Source organism: Podarcis liolepis (assembly GCF_965112155.1).
Source record: "Podarcis liolepis genome assembly, chromosome: 4".
NCBI lineage: Eukaryota > Metazoa > Chordata > Lepidosauria > Squamata > Lacertidae > Podarcis > Podarcis liolepis.
In genome coordinates, this window is record NC_139558.1 from 54,125,073 (window position 1) to 54,141,879 (window position 16,807).

The window sequence follows — 16,807 nt, forward strand, 5'->3', positions numbered from 1 at the left end:
ATGTTTTTATGTAGCTCAAGGATTTGTCCCACCTGCATTCCAGATTGCCAGTGCTCAGAATGCAGATTTCAGGAAGAGGGTGAATGGATTGGACTCTGTTCAGTGGTAACCAAGAGAGTTTGCAAAGAGTCGTTCCTCCTTGCTCCAGAAATTAACCTGGAGGCCCGGAGGTCTTCACTCATCTCAGACTCATCTCAGACTCAAGTAATGGCAACATCCAGCGAATAAGTCAAGGAGACACTTTCCAGCATGATTCCACATTGCAGATGAAACAGGTTCCAGCACAGGGAGTTTACATACTCTAACTGCCACCAACAATGTCACGATGAGGTTGCATCATAGTCTAGACACAGGACAGTGTAGGCTAACATCTGAGGTGGTCAAGTGAGAGAATGTCTTTCCTGCACCAGCTGGAGATGATGTTGCAACATTTAAATTGGTAGACGTATAAGTGGCAATGTGCACTGCTAGAAGCAGGGAAGATTCCTGAGTGATCATTAAAACATACAACTGATTTCTACCTGCATGCTTACTTGGGGATAAGCTACACTGAATGGTGGCACTTCCTTCTGAGTAAACATCCATGGATTAGGACTGCTGCACATGCCTTAAACGTGGATTAGTGAAATTAATAAACATTTGACAAATAGTATCATCATGCAGCATATCTGAATTTCAGGAAATAAAAAGTCTGTGGCATCTCTGGGGGGTTTTTTTAATAGCCATTTTATGTGGTAGATCTGAATCCTCCATCCTTAAATTCACAATAGGAGGAAAGCTTTGATTGGTGCCATTGGGAGATTTTGAAAATTGCAGCCACAGAGAGGCAATTCTGATCACAACTGTAATGGGTCCAAAAAGTTAAAGCTGCTTCCTTGATTTAAAAATCAAGCATATCAGGACAAACATCACATCTAATCTGGCTCTCAGAAGGGGAACAGACATCTGGCTACATTTTGTAACAGAAATGTTGCAAATGCCTCACTCCAGGAAGCTATTCTGCTTGTTTACATTAATGTTCATTCACCTCACAGCTCTGTGTGAGGTCTAATGCTCCCCTGTCCCTTTTCTGTTTTGCACAGTATTTTGTGCAAGGGTGCCAGTTTGGCATAATCTCTATTTTAAAGCACTCAATTCCTGGGAACTTGGTTAAGAGGGTGCTTGGAATTGTAGCTCCGTGAGGGTAAAGTATATGTCACAGAATTTTTCAGGGGAATCCATGTAGTTAAACGTATGATGTGTGGGCAGCTGAAGAAACCTTGTTGAGAAAATGGCTAAGCCTGTTACCAAAGCTCATGCACACACACACTATCTATCTATCTATCTATCTATCTATCTATCTATCTATCTAGCATTTGTATACCACTTATATGTTTTGGTAATAAGCAGTCTATAAAGATATGAAATAAATGTACACACTGTAATTCACAGGTGGGTAGCCTGTTAACCTAGAGGCCGCACTCTGCCTCCCCTGATGCCTCCCGAAGCTGCTTCACTCTTCCAGCCCCTAGATTGCTAGATGCACGAGACCTGCATAGGGACTGGGAATTCTAATCTGAGGTAGCCATGTTGAAGACCAAAGCAGGATGGTCTTTATCCAGAATTAGTTAATCCAGAATATTTCAGCTATTGCTGGCATGTGCCCCCTTGACAAATTTGCCCTGGGGGAATGCAGCCCTCATCAGCCCCACCCCCAGCTGCAATTTGCCACAGTGAATTGTTTTTCATAAGCACAAAGGTGACTACTACTTGCTACCATTTGTAAAAGGGAAATGACATTGCAGACCTATGTCGCATTATTGCCACAAGGAGAAATGAGCTAAATCTCATAAAGCACTTTTGTTCACAGTGCAGTGTGCACTTATCATTTTGATGGAAATTCTGGGCACGCTGCTGTGGCCTGGGCCTTTGGCTTTACAAATGTTACATAAATGGTAACTTATGCGGTGAGACAATGAGAATAGACTTGCCAGACTTGCCAGGTACAGGATTAAATATACTAACATAGAACCTTATTCAGTTTGCCCCAGGCATCAAGCCAAAGGAAGTTTTTAGTAAATTGGTCTTAAATTAGGTCTTTATCTCTTAAAAATTGAAATGAACAAAGAGCAAACTATTCCCACTATTTCAACAGCAGTGGTGGAGATACTTTCCTTCCCTCACTACCCCCTTCCTCAACTGATGAAGCAGAGATTGATCTTAGACACTTTCTAGCCTTCCATTGACTCCAGAGACTCCCATCTGAATTTTAGGCTTGAAGGAGTTATTATTACTACTGCTACTTCTTCATAGGGTAGACCCACTGAAATGATTGAGACTTGAGTTAGGCGTGACAGACCTCCATTGAGTTCAACTCTTCACATCACTATATCTGGATTCAGTGCATACTGTGCTAGGACTCCATTCATACGCAATGTGTGAATAAAAAGGAAAAGGTAAAGGTAAAGGTACCCCTGACCATTAGGTCCAGTCATGGCTGACTCTGGGGTTGCGGCGCTCATCTCGCTTTATTGGCCGAGGGAGCCGGCGTACAGCTTCCGGGGCCTGTGGCCAGCATGACTAAGCCACTTCTGGTGAACCAGAGCAGCGTACAGAAACACCATTTACCTTCCCACCAGAGCGGTACCTATTTATCTACTTGCACTTTGACGTGCTTTCGAACTGCTAGGTTGGCAGGAGCAGGGACCGAGCAACGGGAGCTCACCGTGTCGCAGGGATTCGAACCGCCAGCCTTCTGATCGACAAGTCCTAGGCTCTGTGGTTTAACCCACAGCGCCACCCACGTCCCAGCTGTCATCAAATCTACACACCAGCTAACAATGTGGTAGTATATAAGCAGTGAATTAAAAAAACTTCAAAAAAAGTCCATCAAACAGAATTATCAGTAAGCAACAAGTGACACATATAGGTGTGTGCCTTTGTGGTCTTGTGGTTTATTTAGTTTGTGGTTAAAAGGTAGTCTTCTGTAAACATGAAATAGGGTCTTCCTTGGTTTGCTCTGCCATATTGTAACCACAAATCGTAACCACAGATCAGTTTTCTGTGGATGGAATCTCACTGCTGTCCTGGTTGTCATGGAAGAGCTTTTGATCCCGCAGGACCCAAAATCCTAGAAAATTGTCTGCATGGAACAGGGTGGAAGACAGTGTGGGGAAATGCAAGCTGGCAAACATTGCCTACCCTGCTTTCTTCTTAATGGAGGTATTTGCTGGATCAAAAGGCCTTCTTACCATAAATACAAGGGAAACAATTGGATTCCACCCTGTATTATTTTAAATAAAACTTTTTACCTAGTTTTTTTTTAATGGAACATTTTCTTTCAACATTGCAATTCATAGGAAACTGACTTTCTGGAGTAAACCACAAAAAAACACAAAACAGATTTGGTGTAAGAAACTGAGGCATCTGCTGTTTGATAGCATTTTATTTTATTTTTGAACTTGCTGAACCTTTTTAATGAAATACATTATTTACTGTATTTTATTTATTTATTTATTTTAATCAATCAGTCATACCCGCACCTGCTAATTTGAATGTTCTTTCAAGCTTTCGTGTCAGTTAAGTTAAATTGAATATGTTCACCGATACATCAAATAGTTTTCAATGTTTTTATAGCTCAAGGGTGACTAATATGAATCAGGTGTAAAAGTAAATGTCCTTTTCTGTTTCAGGGAAGAGCTTCACTTTGACCATCACAGTCTTCACAAATCCTCCACAAGTAGCCACGTACCACAGAGCCATCAAGATCACAGTGGATGGGCCTCGAGAACCAAGAAGTAAGTATTCAGATAACATGAAGTCCTAACCTAAAGACACAGAAATAGAATGAAGGCGCACACACACACCCCATTCTATTTAATAAACTTTGAATCTGATCTTACAATAAAATTTACTAAGGCTGCACTCCTGTGTACCTGGGTGGGGGTCTTGGGCCAACTGCAGTCCTTCAAACCTTTATCTCAGGCTCTTGGGATTAAATCCCCTCCCCAGCCCGAGCTCCTCTCCCCAGGCCATTCCTTTCACTGGCCTTACTTCACACTCCCCTTGAGTGTTTCTGCCTGGCTAGAATGTGCCTTCTAACACTGAAAATGCCTTTTGTTTCCTGGAGGTGCAGCCAAAATTTTTCATTTGTTGCCCCGCCCACTTTTTCCTCTGGCCCTGCCTTCCCTCACTGGCATGTAACCTCCAGAAGATTCCCCAAAGGAAATATGCCCCTCAGACTGGAAAAAGTTCCCTGCCCCTGCTAGATGAAGTTATTTGGGAGATGGAGTCTTATTTCCAAGCGAACATGTGTAAAAACTGCACTGTTAAATCTGACTGGCTGCATTTTAGATCTCTAGCTATATGGTTTGGGGAAATCAGTTAGCTAGGAAGTTACACTATTTTAAAGCAGAATTTCACTGCGGGGGAAGGGGGCTCCCCTAGGGATCTGTTTTGCATGGCTATTGATTTGGAAAGAGACAGTTGAAATGCCTTTTTGAAGAGAATGAACAGGGATAGTAGATGCAGAAATTGACAAAGGATGTGGGATTTCAAACACACCATGCATATTCTTCAGCATTTCTTACTCACTTTGGAATTTTAATTTTAGAAACAAAATAGCCCTGTTCAGACTCCCCCCCCCCCATTCCCCTCAAAGCTGGCAGATGGAACAGAGGTGAAAGGGGTGGGGGAGGCAGAAAAACGGCAACCAGTTGCTCTTGTGTGCAGCTTATTGTATCTCATGCCGGTTTGCAGCTTAAGAAAAGAGTAATTCTTGAAGGCAACACTTCAAGCAGGCAGTTGGAATTTATTCCGCTGAGGCGCAGATCTTCAGTCAAGTGACTGCCATATTTTTTTTTTCATTTTTAACAATTAAGAATGAGCAAACAATATATGGTATCTCCAGGGATAAATTCAAAATACTCACATGAGCACAGTGTGTTCAGGAGGGGAAATTCCCCACCCCAAAGCCACCTTGTTGCTGAACTAATGCAATACGTTCCCTTCTCATTGCCCAAGGCAATAATTAACTTTACTGTAGAATACTCATATTTGTATTGAAATATCCTCTTGTATGCTGAGGTTTGTGGTTTCTTCTTATTCCCCACCCCGCCACACGCACACACACATTTGGCAGAGGCAGTGTGGCTGTAGCAGAAGTCAAAACGGGAAGAGCATAGAAACAAGTGCCCGTGGGAGGGAGAGCATTACAAGTTAGGATTGAGTTCCAAATCAATTCTGTACATTAAAAAAAACAACCCTTTGTGTGAAATCGTGGCAATCACTAATACTGAAAGAGCACTGGCACCGACTTTAACAGACCTGTGAAGACCTGATATATAATGTTCTTCATCGGTTTCGTTTTTACTAGTTCATCTTGCTAGCTTCAGACTGATGAATATTTCCTCTTTCTTTTCATGCAGTTTCCATCTAAGTGTTTGTCTGCATTTGGACTACGCAACTGTATATGTAATCTAGAGGATGTTTTTAAAATTAAGTCTCATAGTGCAACATTGTATTTTCCAAGCAAAATGCAATGATATTTATTTGCCTTAAACATGCAGTACCCTGCCCCAACCCTGCTAGATACTTATGTGTGTGTTTTTGACTGCAGTAGTGTCATGGCTTCATGCTTACAACGTCACTTATTATTTTTATATTTCTTTAGAGCATTTGTACACTGCTCCACACCCAAAACAACCTCCCAGAGTTGCTTGCATACAGTCAATTAAAACCAGACAGTCCCTATCCATAGGATTACAATCTTAACACACACACACACACACACACACACACACACACGAGGCAGGGAAGGAAGGGGGGGATAAAACTTAGGTACTAATTCTTAAACAGCTTTTATAATGACCAACTGGCACAGTTCAGGCGGTACCTGATCGAGCTGGTCTTTAGACAAAGCGGATGGAATGATTATGAATGGCTTACAAATACTGAGCTATATATCTGTCCCCCAATCAGTAATATTACCCCACCTTTAAAAACAATTTCCTATCACCTTTCCAGTCCTGGAGCATATATGCAAGCCCTTGTGGAGACACCTCCCACTTACCCCCATCAAACTCAAGTTGCAGCAACAGTATAATTACTGGGCAAGGGATGGGTGACCCGTCATCTGCACAGGTTGTGCTACAGGCACATCCGGTGCATCACTGGGTACCTGTTGTGAGCTCCTTGATGAAGGGAAGAGGGTTAGGAGTAGCAGCATCCCTTCTCTTTTCCAGAGCTGGTCTGCTTCAGTCTGACCAGCATGCTTGTACCACCTCTTAGAGTTTCCTCAGCAATAGCTATCCTGCTTACAGAAGACTATCCATAAAATTGGATCCTAGGTTCAGCTAGTGATGAATTAGGCCTAGTAGTGCTTATACAGCATTGACAAAACAAACACCTGCTTTTCTTGTTGTTGCCTGGAAATCCACACTTCCTCATAGCTTTCATGTGCACACCCCTTCTTCTGTGATAAACCCATTAGTACTACCACTGGAAGACATTACCTAAAAAATACAGGAATGCCATAGGAGTGAAATTAATAGCTGGTCTAAAAATGAGGGTCTCCAAATGAGCAGGGGGGTCTCAAAGAGTGGCTCTACATCCTCCAAGTACCTTGTAATTATTGGATTGGATCCAGACAGTGTTATTCACACTTCAGTTCCATTAAAATCATGACAACTTGCTCTATTGATTTGAATTGGAATAAAGCATGATTAACTTAGTATGGATCCATCCTGTTAATACTGCTGCTGCTGCTACAACTGTGTGTGTGTGTGTGTGTGTGTGAGAGAGAGAGAGAGAGAGAGAGAGAGAGAGAGAGAGAGAGAGAATAGGCACGTTTCTATCTATATATTCTAGGAGCTCTTATACATTCTATACCAGGTATAGATTTATTAGGAGAGATTGTCCAAGAAATACAGTAAAATTATATCCCTTCTGGGCCCATCGTGCTAGCTGTCTTCTTGGCAAACCAAGCTTTGCGCTACCAAGAATGTCAACTTATAAGATTTCATATTTTTAAAAGCAGCATGGGGCTTCTTACAAAGCAATGAACACACTTTGTACTTTGACTCCCAAGTGGATTTTCACACAAGGATATGAAATCTTGTCATGTGATGGACAGGTGGGTTGCACCCACCCAACTGTCAAAATTGTTCTGCAGTATGGAAGATTGATAAAGACCAGAACCAAAAAAGTTACCTACCAATTCTTATATAAAATATATTAAATGTAGTAAGTATATAGTCTTATGAAATAAATATTACTCCCCCCAAAAAACAACAACACCCAACTGCGTAGTTTTTAGGAAGCACTTGAGCTTTAAAATATTTGGGGAAGAAAGACTGAAGTGACACTGAGATTACTAATATTTTGAAATCAGTAATAGTTATCCATTAGCAGCCTATTTTCTTTCCTCGGTGAAACACATCTAAATATAGAACTACACAGAAAATAAGGATGGCAATGATAGAGATCTTACTTTATGGTTTCTAAAACGAACATTCAATTTATGATATCTTTTATTTTCCATTGTAGAGGCATCTGAAACTTGCATTCATTAAATAAATTCTGGTGGAGCGTTTGCCAAAAAGACTTAAAAGGTTATTTTCCATGGTGGTGAGCTTATGAATCACAAACCAAAGTTGCTTTTCTATGAGCCAGTTCTTTGAAGAAAATCATTACCTAGATCAAGAAATGTAGTAGACGTACAAGGATTCTTAAATTAGCTACTTTCCCCAAGGCTATTTCAGTTATTGTATTTTTCAATGAACAAATAATGTATTTTCTCTCTTTTGAGTGTGTCTTTAAATGCTTCTCTGCCATTTGAGGATAAGGCTATCAATAGCTGCTAGTGCTAGCCCAGTATCAGAGGCAGATTATCTCAGAATACAGTTTGCTGAGGATCATGAGTGGGAGAGAACTTCTGATCTCATGTAGTGCTTGTGAGGCTTCCATAGATTTCTAGTTGGCGATTGTGGGAACAGAATGTTGAACTAGAATAAGCTTTTGGTTTGCTCCAGGAGGGCTCTCATGTTCTTATTGTTTTAAACCAGGCTTCCTCAAAATCGGCCCTCCAGATGTTTTTGGCCTACAACTCCAATGATCCCTAGCTGGTCAGGGATGATGGGAATTGTAGTCTCGAAACATCTGGAGAGCTGAGTTTGAGGAAGCCTGTTTTAAACACTACAATTATAAACCTATGATCCATTATTTTTTTTTTCTTATGGAAATCAAGCCATGACCAAATTTCTACTCAGAGATGTGTCCTACTGAGGGTGCCCAAGAGAGGTGTGGGGAAAGAACTACGTATGTACCTGCCACCTGCAGCTTGTGGTGGTATGTGCATTGAATTGATTATCAGTTCTGCAGGGTGTGTGTGGGGGTGTGTGGGTGGGTGTGTGGGTGTGTGTGTTAGTACAAAGTGCCACTATGTGAAAACCCCACCAACAGTGATCTGAACTGACAGCACTGTTCATTGGGCAAGGAGAAGAGGGGATCCTCTCTCAACCACTGATACTGATACACACACACACACACACACACACACACACACACCCTTCCTATCAAAAGGGCAGGACTCAGTAAAATAAAAAGCAGCAAGCCTCTGTGCACTGAGATCTGAACTCCTTGAATAATGTCTTCTCCAGTGTGTGCTCGGCATTAAGAAGATTCATAAGCCCTTTCCCGAAATGGCTCCTCCCATTTTGAGTAGGTAGCTGTAGCACCACAGAATGGAAAGAGTGTTTCTCTGTCCTCAGTGCTTCCCTCACTGGCAGCCAGTGAGTAAACACCCTGGCTCAAATACAGGAACTGCAGACAAAGAAACTTTGTGGGAGCAAATGGGTAAGGGTTGTAGCAGGTGGGGGTGGGGAAGAGAAGGTGTAAGATTACACAGCTTGGATTGCTACCAGAGGGGACCTATTTTCGCCACCTTATTGTTAGTTTTTGCCTCTCAATTTGCATTTCTCTTTCTTTTGCCTTCATGGTGGAACATGGGAATGCAGGTAGTCAGGCCACTGGGGGCTTTATAGAGCAGCTGCAGCAGCACTCTGAAATAAGCTTGGAAGGGGTAGATCTGCACCACACATTTAAAGTGCATGTCTTCCCCCAAAGAATACTAGGAACTGTAATTTGTTAAGGATGTCAGGGATGGTAGCGCTGTGAGGTGGGGTGTCCTGAGCCCCTGGCCTGCCTGGTGGCAAGTCAGTATGTCAAGTCCAAAACTCAACAGTCAGGAAACAGGGTCCAGGGTCAATCCACATCAGCAAAGTCCAGAAAATGCAGTCCAGGGTCAACAGTAATCAGGAAACCCAGTCCAAAGTCAACGCCAAAGCACAGTCCCATGGTTGTCCAGGAGCGTTCAAGCCAAGGTCCATCAACCTGAGCAGTTGAGCAGACACAGCCCCTCAGCTCTGCTTCCCTTTTATACGATGCATGCTGATTACAGCATCTGGGCTTGACGAGGTATGCGGCCCTCACCTGTTCTGAGTCTATTCCAGCTGAGGAATCACACACCGCCTCCCAGAGCTAACTAGCCCCACTTGGCCAGTTAGGGAGCTGTGAGTCCTTGCCTCCTAGAGCACCCCTTCCACTGCTCCCTATGACTCAGAGCCTGCCATGTTTATGGAGACAGGGGCCCTTCTGGCTCTGGTGAAGGCTTCTGCTGCTCTGGTTCCTGTACACTGACTGCCATCCCCTCACTATCCTCCATCACCGTGTGAGTACTTCGTTCTCCATCCCCAGTTTGCCCCGGTGTCTCCCAGTCCCAAATCACCCCTCAATTGGATCCTCTTCCTCCTTCCAGTAATCCTGCCAGTTCATGACACGGTTTCCATAATTCAATTTTTTTTTGGGGGGGGGGAGTCACGTGCTTTGAATGTGCATTGCGTGTTCTTCAGATGTATGACATGGATCTTCCAAAAGACTAATCTCATAGGCCTCTAAGACAGATGGGTCAGAAATTGTAAGATGTTTATGTATTGACAAAATGAAAATTAGTAATGCCATCTAAATATAAAAGTTATGGCTTTTGAACCTACTACTGCTACTACTACACATACATGTATGTGGCATTCTGGGCTGGTTTTTGTTACCTGCTGGCTGTATCTTTTCGATCGAGCTGCTGACAGTTTTGGTTGACCACACCACTTCACTGTTGAAAGTTAATACTGTTTGACTCATTCTGTGCTGTTCGCATCAAGCCAAAGAAAACAAGGGGAAGAATAATCTGCCTGTGTGCAGTTTGGAAACTTCTCAGACACTCTGCATGCAAAGCACTATATAGTAGCTTACTATATCTCTTTGCAAGCTGCAAAGGAAAAGGAGGAAGCAAACAGCATAGCATGCGTAAGACTATGCAGCACCATGGACGACATGAGAGGGTGCAGGGAACTGCAAGAATACTTGTATGTAACAAACTGTTAGTACAATGGAGAGACTGTTAAGGAAGTTAAAGGGGGGGGGGAATACTAAGCCATTCCAGTTTCGACATGCAGAGATGTTTATTTCAGAGGCAGGGGGAGTTGCTCATTTTATCACAAGTGGGTTATTTTGGTTCACGTTGTAAGAGTAAACATTCAAGCAAGGGAAAATCCACTTTTCCTTCCACCACCCCATTTGTTAAGCAAAGTTTTGATGACTCAGGGCATGAGCAATGGCATAGAGGGCCTTTTCATTGGTAGAGTGAGTCGCTTTAGTTACTAGTGCCTGTTTTTAACTCTCGAAAGACAGTTTGGAAATGAAATGGGTTCATTATATTTCTGGGAACACCCCGTTACAAATTTACTATAGTGACTGACTTCAGTGGCCATGATCCAGAGATTCTGTTTTGGGTGTAAAGACAGACTTTCATAGGTGGGGCAGCTGTTTGCCAGCAGTTTGTGAAGAAAATCAAGCTGTATACACAGCAGCCATTCTGCATGCAGAATGCTGCTAACTGTACACATAGATTGAGAAGGTCTGTAAAAATTTTAAAACTTTCTTAAAGCTAAGTTAAATTCTTGCGTGGAATTCTTGCTCATGAATGTTGTCAATATTCTATTGCTACTATTGCTGTTTAACATTTACTTTGTGTCCACCAGGGATGGACAAATCAGATTTTTAATTTCATGTGTTCATAAATCAATTTCATCCTGTTTCTGCATTAATCTACAGGGTTTCCCCCCCCCAAAAAAAATGTACCAAGATATACATTATTTTTGTATGCAGTATCTTAACATTATCTTTGAACACTTTTAAATTTAAAATAAACATTTTGTATGCATTTTGGTACATTTTTAAAGCTGAAAATCCGTCTCAAAATTCAGAGAAGTGCAAGATTCCTGTGTTCTGTTCCACATATTAGTCTGAGAAGTGTAAATCAGGTCAGCTTGCTTAAAAATGGGGTTCAAGCAAAATCTTCAAGTATCTCTAATGTCAATGCAACACTAGGCACAATATGACAAAGTGAATACAGTTTCTGCCCGGGAGACTTAAACAGTCTCCATTTATCTCAGCAGATAGAGGTGGAACGAGAGATCCAGAAATGCCAAATATACCTAGTTAGGTAAGCCCCGCCCTGCATAATCGATCACATGATGCTGTGCACTATTTGAATGGCAATGCCTCTCGAATATTTTATTGGGGGGGGGGCAAAGAGATTTCAGCCCCTAGGGGTTGGCTCCTATGAGGCACGCTTTTTCTAATGCTCTGGTAAAAAGAATACATTTATTACAAAAATAACCCCTCAAGTGATGCTAGCAAGCATGCTTCACACCAAAGGCGATTGAAAAGGCACCCCAGAATCACCAGTCAATCAGAGCTGAGGGGAGAAATTCTCAATGCTTTTTGCCAGATTAATTCCCCCCCCCCCCCATGGCAGTAATGGTCCCCTTTGCAAACTCTGAAGCACAAGTTTAATGTATTAGGAGCAAGGAAAGCAGCACCCTTCCCTTGAGACATCTGGCTCTCCTCATTTAAGTGTTTTCTTAACAGACTGCTTCTTCCGCACTTACTTTGCTTTTGCGTGTCCTCAAACAAACTTGTTTTTGGTGAGTGCTGGAAGATAGAACATGTAAATAAGGGAAGGTTTTTCCTAAACCCTTCACATTCTCGCTGGCATTAGTCCGCTTTAAAAGTTATTTTAAAAAGAATTCCTATGTGCCTGTTTTACATTACTTTTACCGTATTGGCCCGAATATAAGCCGCACCAGCAAATAAGCCTCATCTTTAAAACTGGGGGGGGGGGGGGCGGAGAAAAAAAATACAATACCCTAATATAAGCCGCTCCCTTAAAATTGTGTTGTGCTGGTGGTCCTAGGAGCTATGCACTGCCCACCATCTTGCCTCACCAGAAGTCCCGTAAAAGCCAATTTTTGTAAGGTCACAAATTTGAGCCGCACTTTAACTTTTCACGGTCAGAATTTGTGGGGAAAGTGTGGCTTATATTCGGGCCAATATGGTACTTCAGTGGGCAGGCTTATCTCCAAACAAGAACTTATGAAGTAAGCCACTATTTCTAAACAAGAAAGTTACACGTTTCTGTATACAGAAACGTGTGTATCCACAACTTAGGCGTACACCTCCAGGACCCTTCAAACATAACAATCAGTGCCAGATTTATGTATAAGCTAAACAAGCTATAACTTAAGGCCCCACTCTCTTGGGTCCCCCAAAAAATTTAAAGGAAAAAAACAACTGGATGTACATTTCCAAAAAAATAAGATAAAAAACAAATAAAATAAAACCTACATACAGATAGAGCTTAATAATTATTTCACTATTAATATACTTCTTCCTAATTGTATTTCAGTATTAATATACTTCTTAATTGTATTTCAGTTCAACAATTATTTTGATAAAATACATATTTTGTTATGTGAAAATGGCTTTAGATGTCTATTAGATCCATAATTTAGCATATGTTCAACACAAAAAGCAGCAACAATTTGTTGTTGACAAAGGACAGTGGGACATATAAAAGGCCCCATGACCTTCAGTAGTATAGGGCCTCATCAGACCTAAATCCGGCCCTGATAACAGTGATCAGTTTTAGGGGTTGGCATGTGCATTCCACATGACACCTGGTATCCTGTGCCTCATCAGAGAACCTGCCTTTTTAAGGATTCCCAATTCCGTGTTATAAATAAGACTCTTGTTTTTGCTGGACTAGACTGACATGTCTACCCCTCTGGAAGTTCTGCACACCTAGTTTGTTTGTGTGGAGGCTTTTCCAGAAGTGATGCTGAATGAGTAAAGGAGCTGAGAGTAAGGATGATGGTGCAATATTTCTCCCTCATCTATGCATGCTGTTCATTGTCATGGGTCAAGACTCCTGTTGTTCAATGGAGAAGCCTGCAATTCCCAAATGCTGCTCATTTGCCTGATGGACTTGGGGACAGCAAAATAAAGGCAGCTGTGGAAAATATTGATTTGATAATCTTGGAGTTTATGGTAAAGGCATAGGTTTGCATAAAAAGCAAGATATGACATTTTGTACTAAAATTCTAAAAAATTCTTATCATCATCATCTCCTCCTCAGCAGTAATTAGATTATAGTGCATTTGGATTAAAAAGAATACCAAGGAATATATTTCCAGCCCCATCCACCCTAAGGCTTTTTTCATTAATGTGAAACATTTTGTTTAGGCTGTGATCCATTACACACTTGCTTGGGAGTAAGTTCCATTAAACAGTATGGGTTATTTCTGAGGAAACATGTACAGGATTACATTGCATGTTGATAAAATATAGGATGACATGAGAAATATTACTTAACCTACTGACACTTTACTTGTTTCAGTTTTAATTTCACATTCTGTTTTTGTGAGGATGAATTAATTAAAATGATGCATTGCTTCATACATGGAAAACGCTGTACTGTACGTAGATTCAGTAGAAACATAGAATTGTAGAGTTAGAAGGGACCACAAAGGTCATCTGGCCCAACCCTAATTTAAGCTTGTGACAATCCTTTGCTGTAGGTCAGGCTGAAAATGTGTCACTGGGCAAAAACCAGGCCCCCATATTCATGGATTTGTGACGGTTTGAAACTGGGGCTCCTAAGTTTGGGCTCTTAAGTAATACTTGGAATGTAGTTGCTAATATCTTTCATTTTGTAGGTGTTAACTATTCACATACATACAGCCACTTCATTCGTTATAATTTTGCAAATCCATATGAATGAATGGGTGTGTTTTTTTCACTCACTAAGTTAGATGTTACCCCTTAATTGCTATCAAAAAGGGAACTGCTTTAACTCTTGGAAGCACTGGTAACTGCAGGAAAATTAGGATCTACTGGACTGCATCATGTGTATACAACATCCTATGCAGAAATATGATGTGTGATGAAAATGATGTGCAGATGTCACATGTGAGGATGACCATGTGGATTTATTTCTTTATTTCATTTGCAGGCTAATAACCTGCAGCCAATCTCTTGTTCATGTGCAAAAAACCCAAAAGAACCAGCATGAGTGATCCTGTGTAGAGGACCTAGACTCTTCATTGATCACAACATTCACACACAAGTGCTTTTCTGTAGCATGAAGTGGTTCTAATCTAACATGAAGAGAATTGGCAACAATCGGTGCTGTAAAAAGACAACAATCACCTCTACTGACCATTTAATTAATTATATGTATTATTCTAATAGATTTCAGTAGATTTTTTATTATTATTAAACATCTTGCCAGAAAAATAACACTCCTCAAAGTCATGTTGAAAACCACACAGAATAACAACTGATGAAAATATGAAAGGAAGGCATCTCACAGACGTGTTAAATTGGATGCATAAATAGTTCTGAACTGAACTTCTAATGACAACTGTATCTTATATATATTGTTAGATCTGCCAGGCGTTACTCTGGAATCAAGATTCTGACCTCAAGGCGTTCAAGCCACGAGGCTGAAAATAATCACCACGTCGATGACATTTTACATATGTACACAGCTTGCACAACTCCAAGTGTTTGCATTTGAGCCGAGTGTCGTGAATCCAAGTTTGAATTTGCATTACTGACAAATGAAAGAAAGGCTTTTGCATTTGAACTATAAAAAAGTATTAGATAAAAGTATTTTTCTTTTTATCTTTTTAACAAGAGCAGGAGGGAAGTGGAGTGGAGTGGGTGTAAAAGATACAATCACTTCTCAAGTCCTATGCTCCCCTCCCCTTTCCATTCCTGTGATAATTTATAACTCAGTATGGAATCCGAGACACAGTAAGCTGTGCCAAAGGATCTGGCAGGAGGAAGAAGAGACGAGTTGCTCAGATTTGGAACATCAGCACACGTTATAAAATTTAATTTTAGCTACTAGGCACTACTTTTAAGTGTGTGTTTTCCTCTTAGAACTCTCCTTAAAAAAAAAAAAGTCCAGTGTCCTCATGAAAATGCTTTCAGGGCTGTGTGGAATAGTGTTCTGTAGAGCAGGAGACAGGTTTGACTTTTTCAGGCAGGGCTAGATATTCATTTGATGACCAACCTCAGGTGAAAATAAATGGCAATTATGTGTTCAGATTTTATTTAATACCCCAAGTAACAAAAGAATGAGATGCAAGAGGCTTTTGTTGTGGATTTTGTTGCCCACAGCACACACACCAGTCTGTGGGAAGTGTTTGGAGAGGTTCCTTTCTGTAAGAGTTTCCATCACTAAAACTGCAGGGGCTATCTCCTAAAGAAGAAGAATTCCTTCAAAAGGAAGACTTACTCATTGCAGTTTAGGGAAAGGAGTGGAGTAGAAATTTTTTAAGGGTTAGCAGGATCAGAGATGCAGCAGTTTTCACTCTTTTCAGACAAAATAAAAAGGAATTGGTTGAAAGAAATAGAGCAAAGAGGAAAGAATTCCATATTTGGGTATAAGAATTGCTAATGTCCTGCCTATTGTGAGTCTCTTGATGTCAGCTGATATGTTCACCCCATCCCAAGTGTGACGGTGTGCGTGCATCATTCCAGAACCAGCTCCTTTTCCTGAGTGTTGCTAGGATATTGTCTGACTGCTCTGGTACAGAGATGAATCACTCACCAATAAGGAAAGTGGAAATGTTGTTCAACAAATATGTTTTTTACATTGCAATAAGTAAAGGTAAAGGTAAAGGGACCCCTGACCATTAGGTCCAGTCGCGGACGACTCTGGGGTTGTGGTGCTCATCTCGCTTTATTGGCCGAGGTAGCCGGCGTACAGCTTCCGGGTCATGTGGCCAGCATAACTAAGCCACTTCTGGCAAACCAGAGCAGTGCACGGAAGCGCTGTTTACCTTCCCGCCAGAGTGGTACCTATTTATCTACTTGCACTTTGTGCTTTCAAACTGCTAAGTGGGCAGGAGCAGGGACCGAACAACGGGAGCTCATCCCGCCGCGGGGATTCAAACTGCCGACCTTCTGATCGGCAAGCCCTAGGCTCTGTGGTTTAACCCACAGCGCCACCTGCATACAATAAGTACATACTTCCAAGTTGGATATCTCACAAGCACATTTTCCCATGGCATAGAGCAGCTTCTGCCAAGAGGCAGTCCCTGGCCCCTCTGATGTTCCTCAGGATCCATGAAGGAAGTTAACAGAGGGCTGAACTGTACTGTAATCTTTCTGAGATCAGGAAGACAAGACAGGATGCCTTTCCTCATTAGTCTTCAGTCATTGCTCTGCAGAGAGAAGGTCTCAGTTTCAGTCCTTGCCATCTCTGGTTTAAAAAAAATATCAGGCAGCACGTGATGAGTAAGACTGCATTGACTAGTTGGATGAGTTATCTGACCAGGCATATGGCATCTTCCCATGCTCTCTGAGTCTGCATTCCCTGACAGTGTATTAATTATGTAGAACATGAGCAAACTGCAGTTGTGTG

At 41.6% G+C, this 16,807-nt stretch overlaps 1 protein-coding gene across 2 annotated transcripts in view; it reads left to right on the forward strand.

Annotated features, from left to right (window-relative positions):
- Positions 1-16,807, forward strand: part of RUNX1 (RUNX family transcription factor 1) — a 175,616-nt gene that overhangs the window by 119,328 nt on the left and 39,481 nt on the right. For both annotated transcript variants that reach the window (XM_083500217.1, XM_083500218.1), the window contains exon 5: positions 3,672-3,776. In XM_083500217.1, coding sequence (XP_083356343.1) covers positions 3,672-3,776 — 105 coding nt within the window. The remainder of the gene's footprint in view (positions 1-3,671; positions 3,777-16,807) is intronic.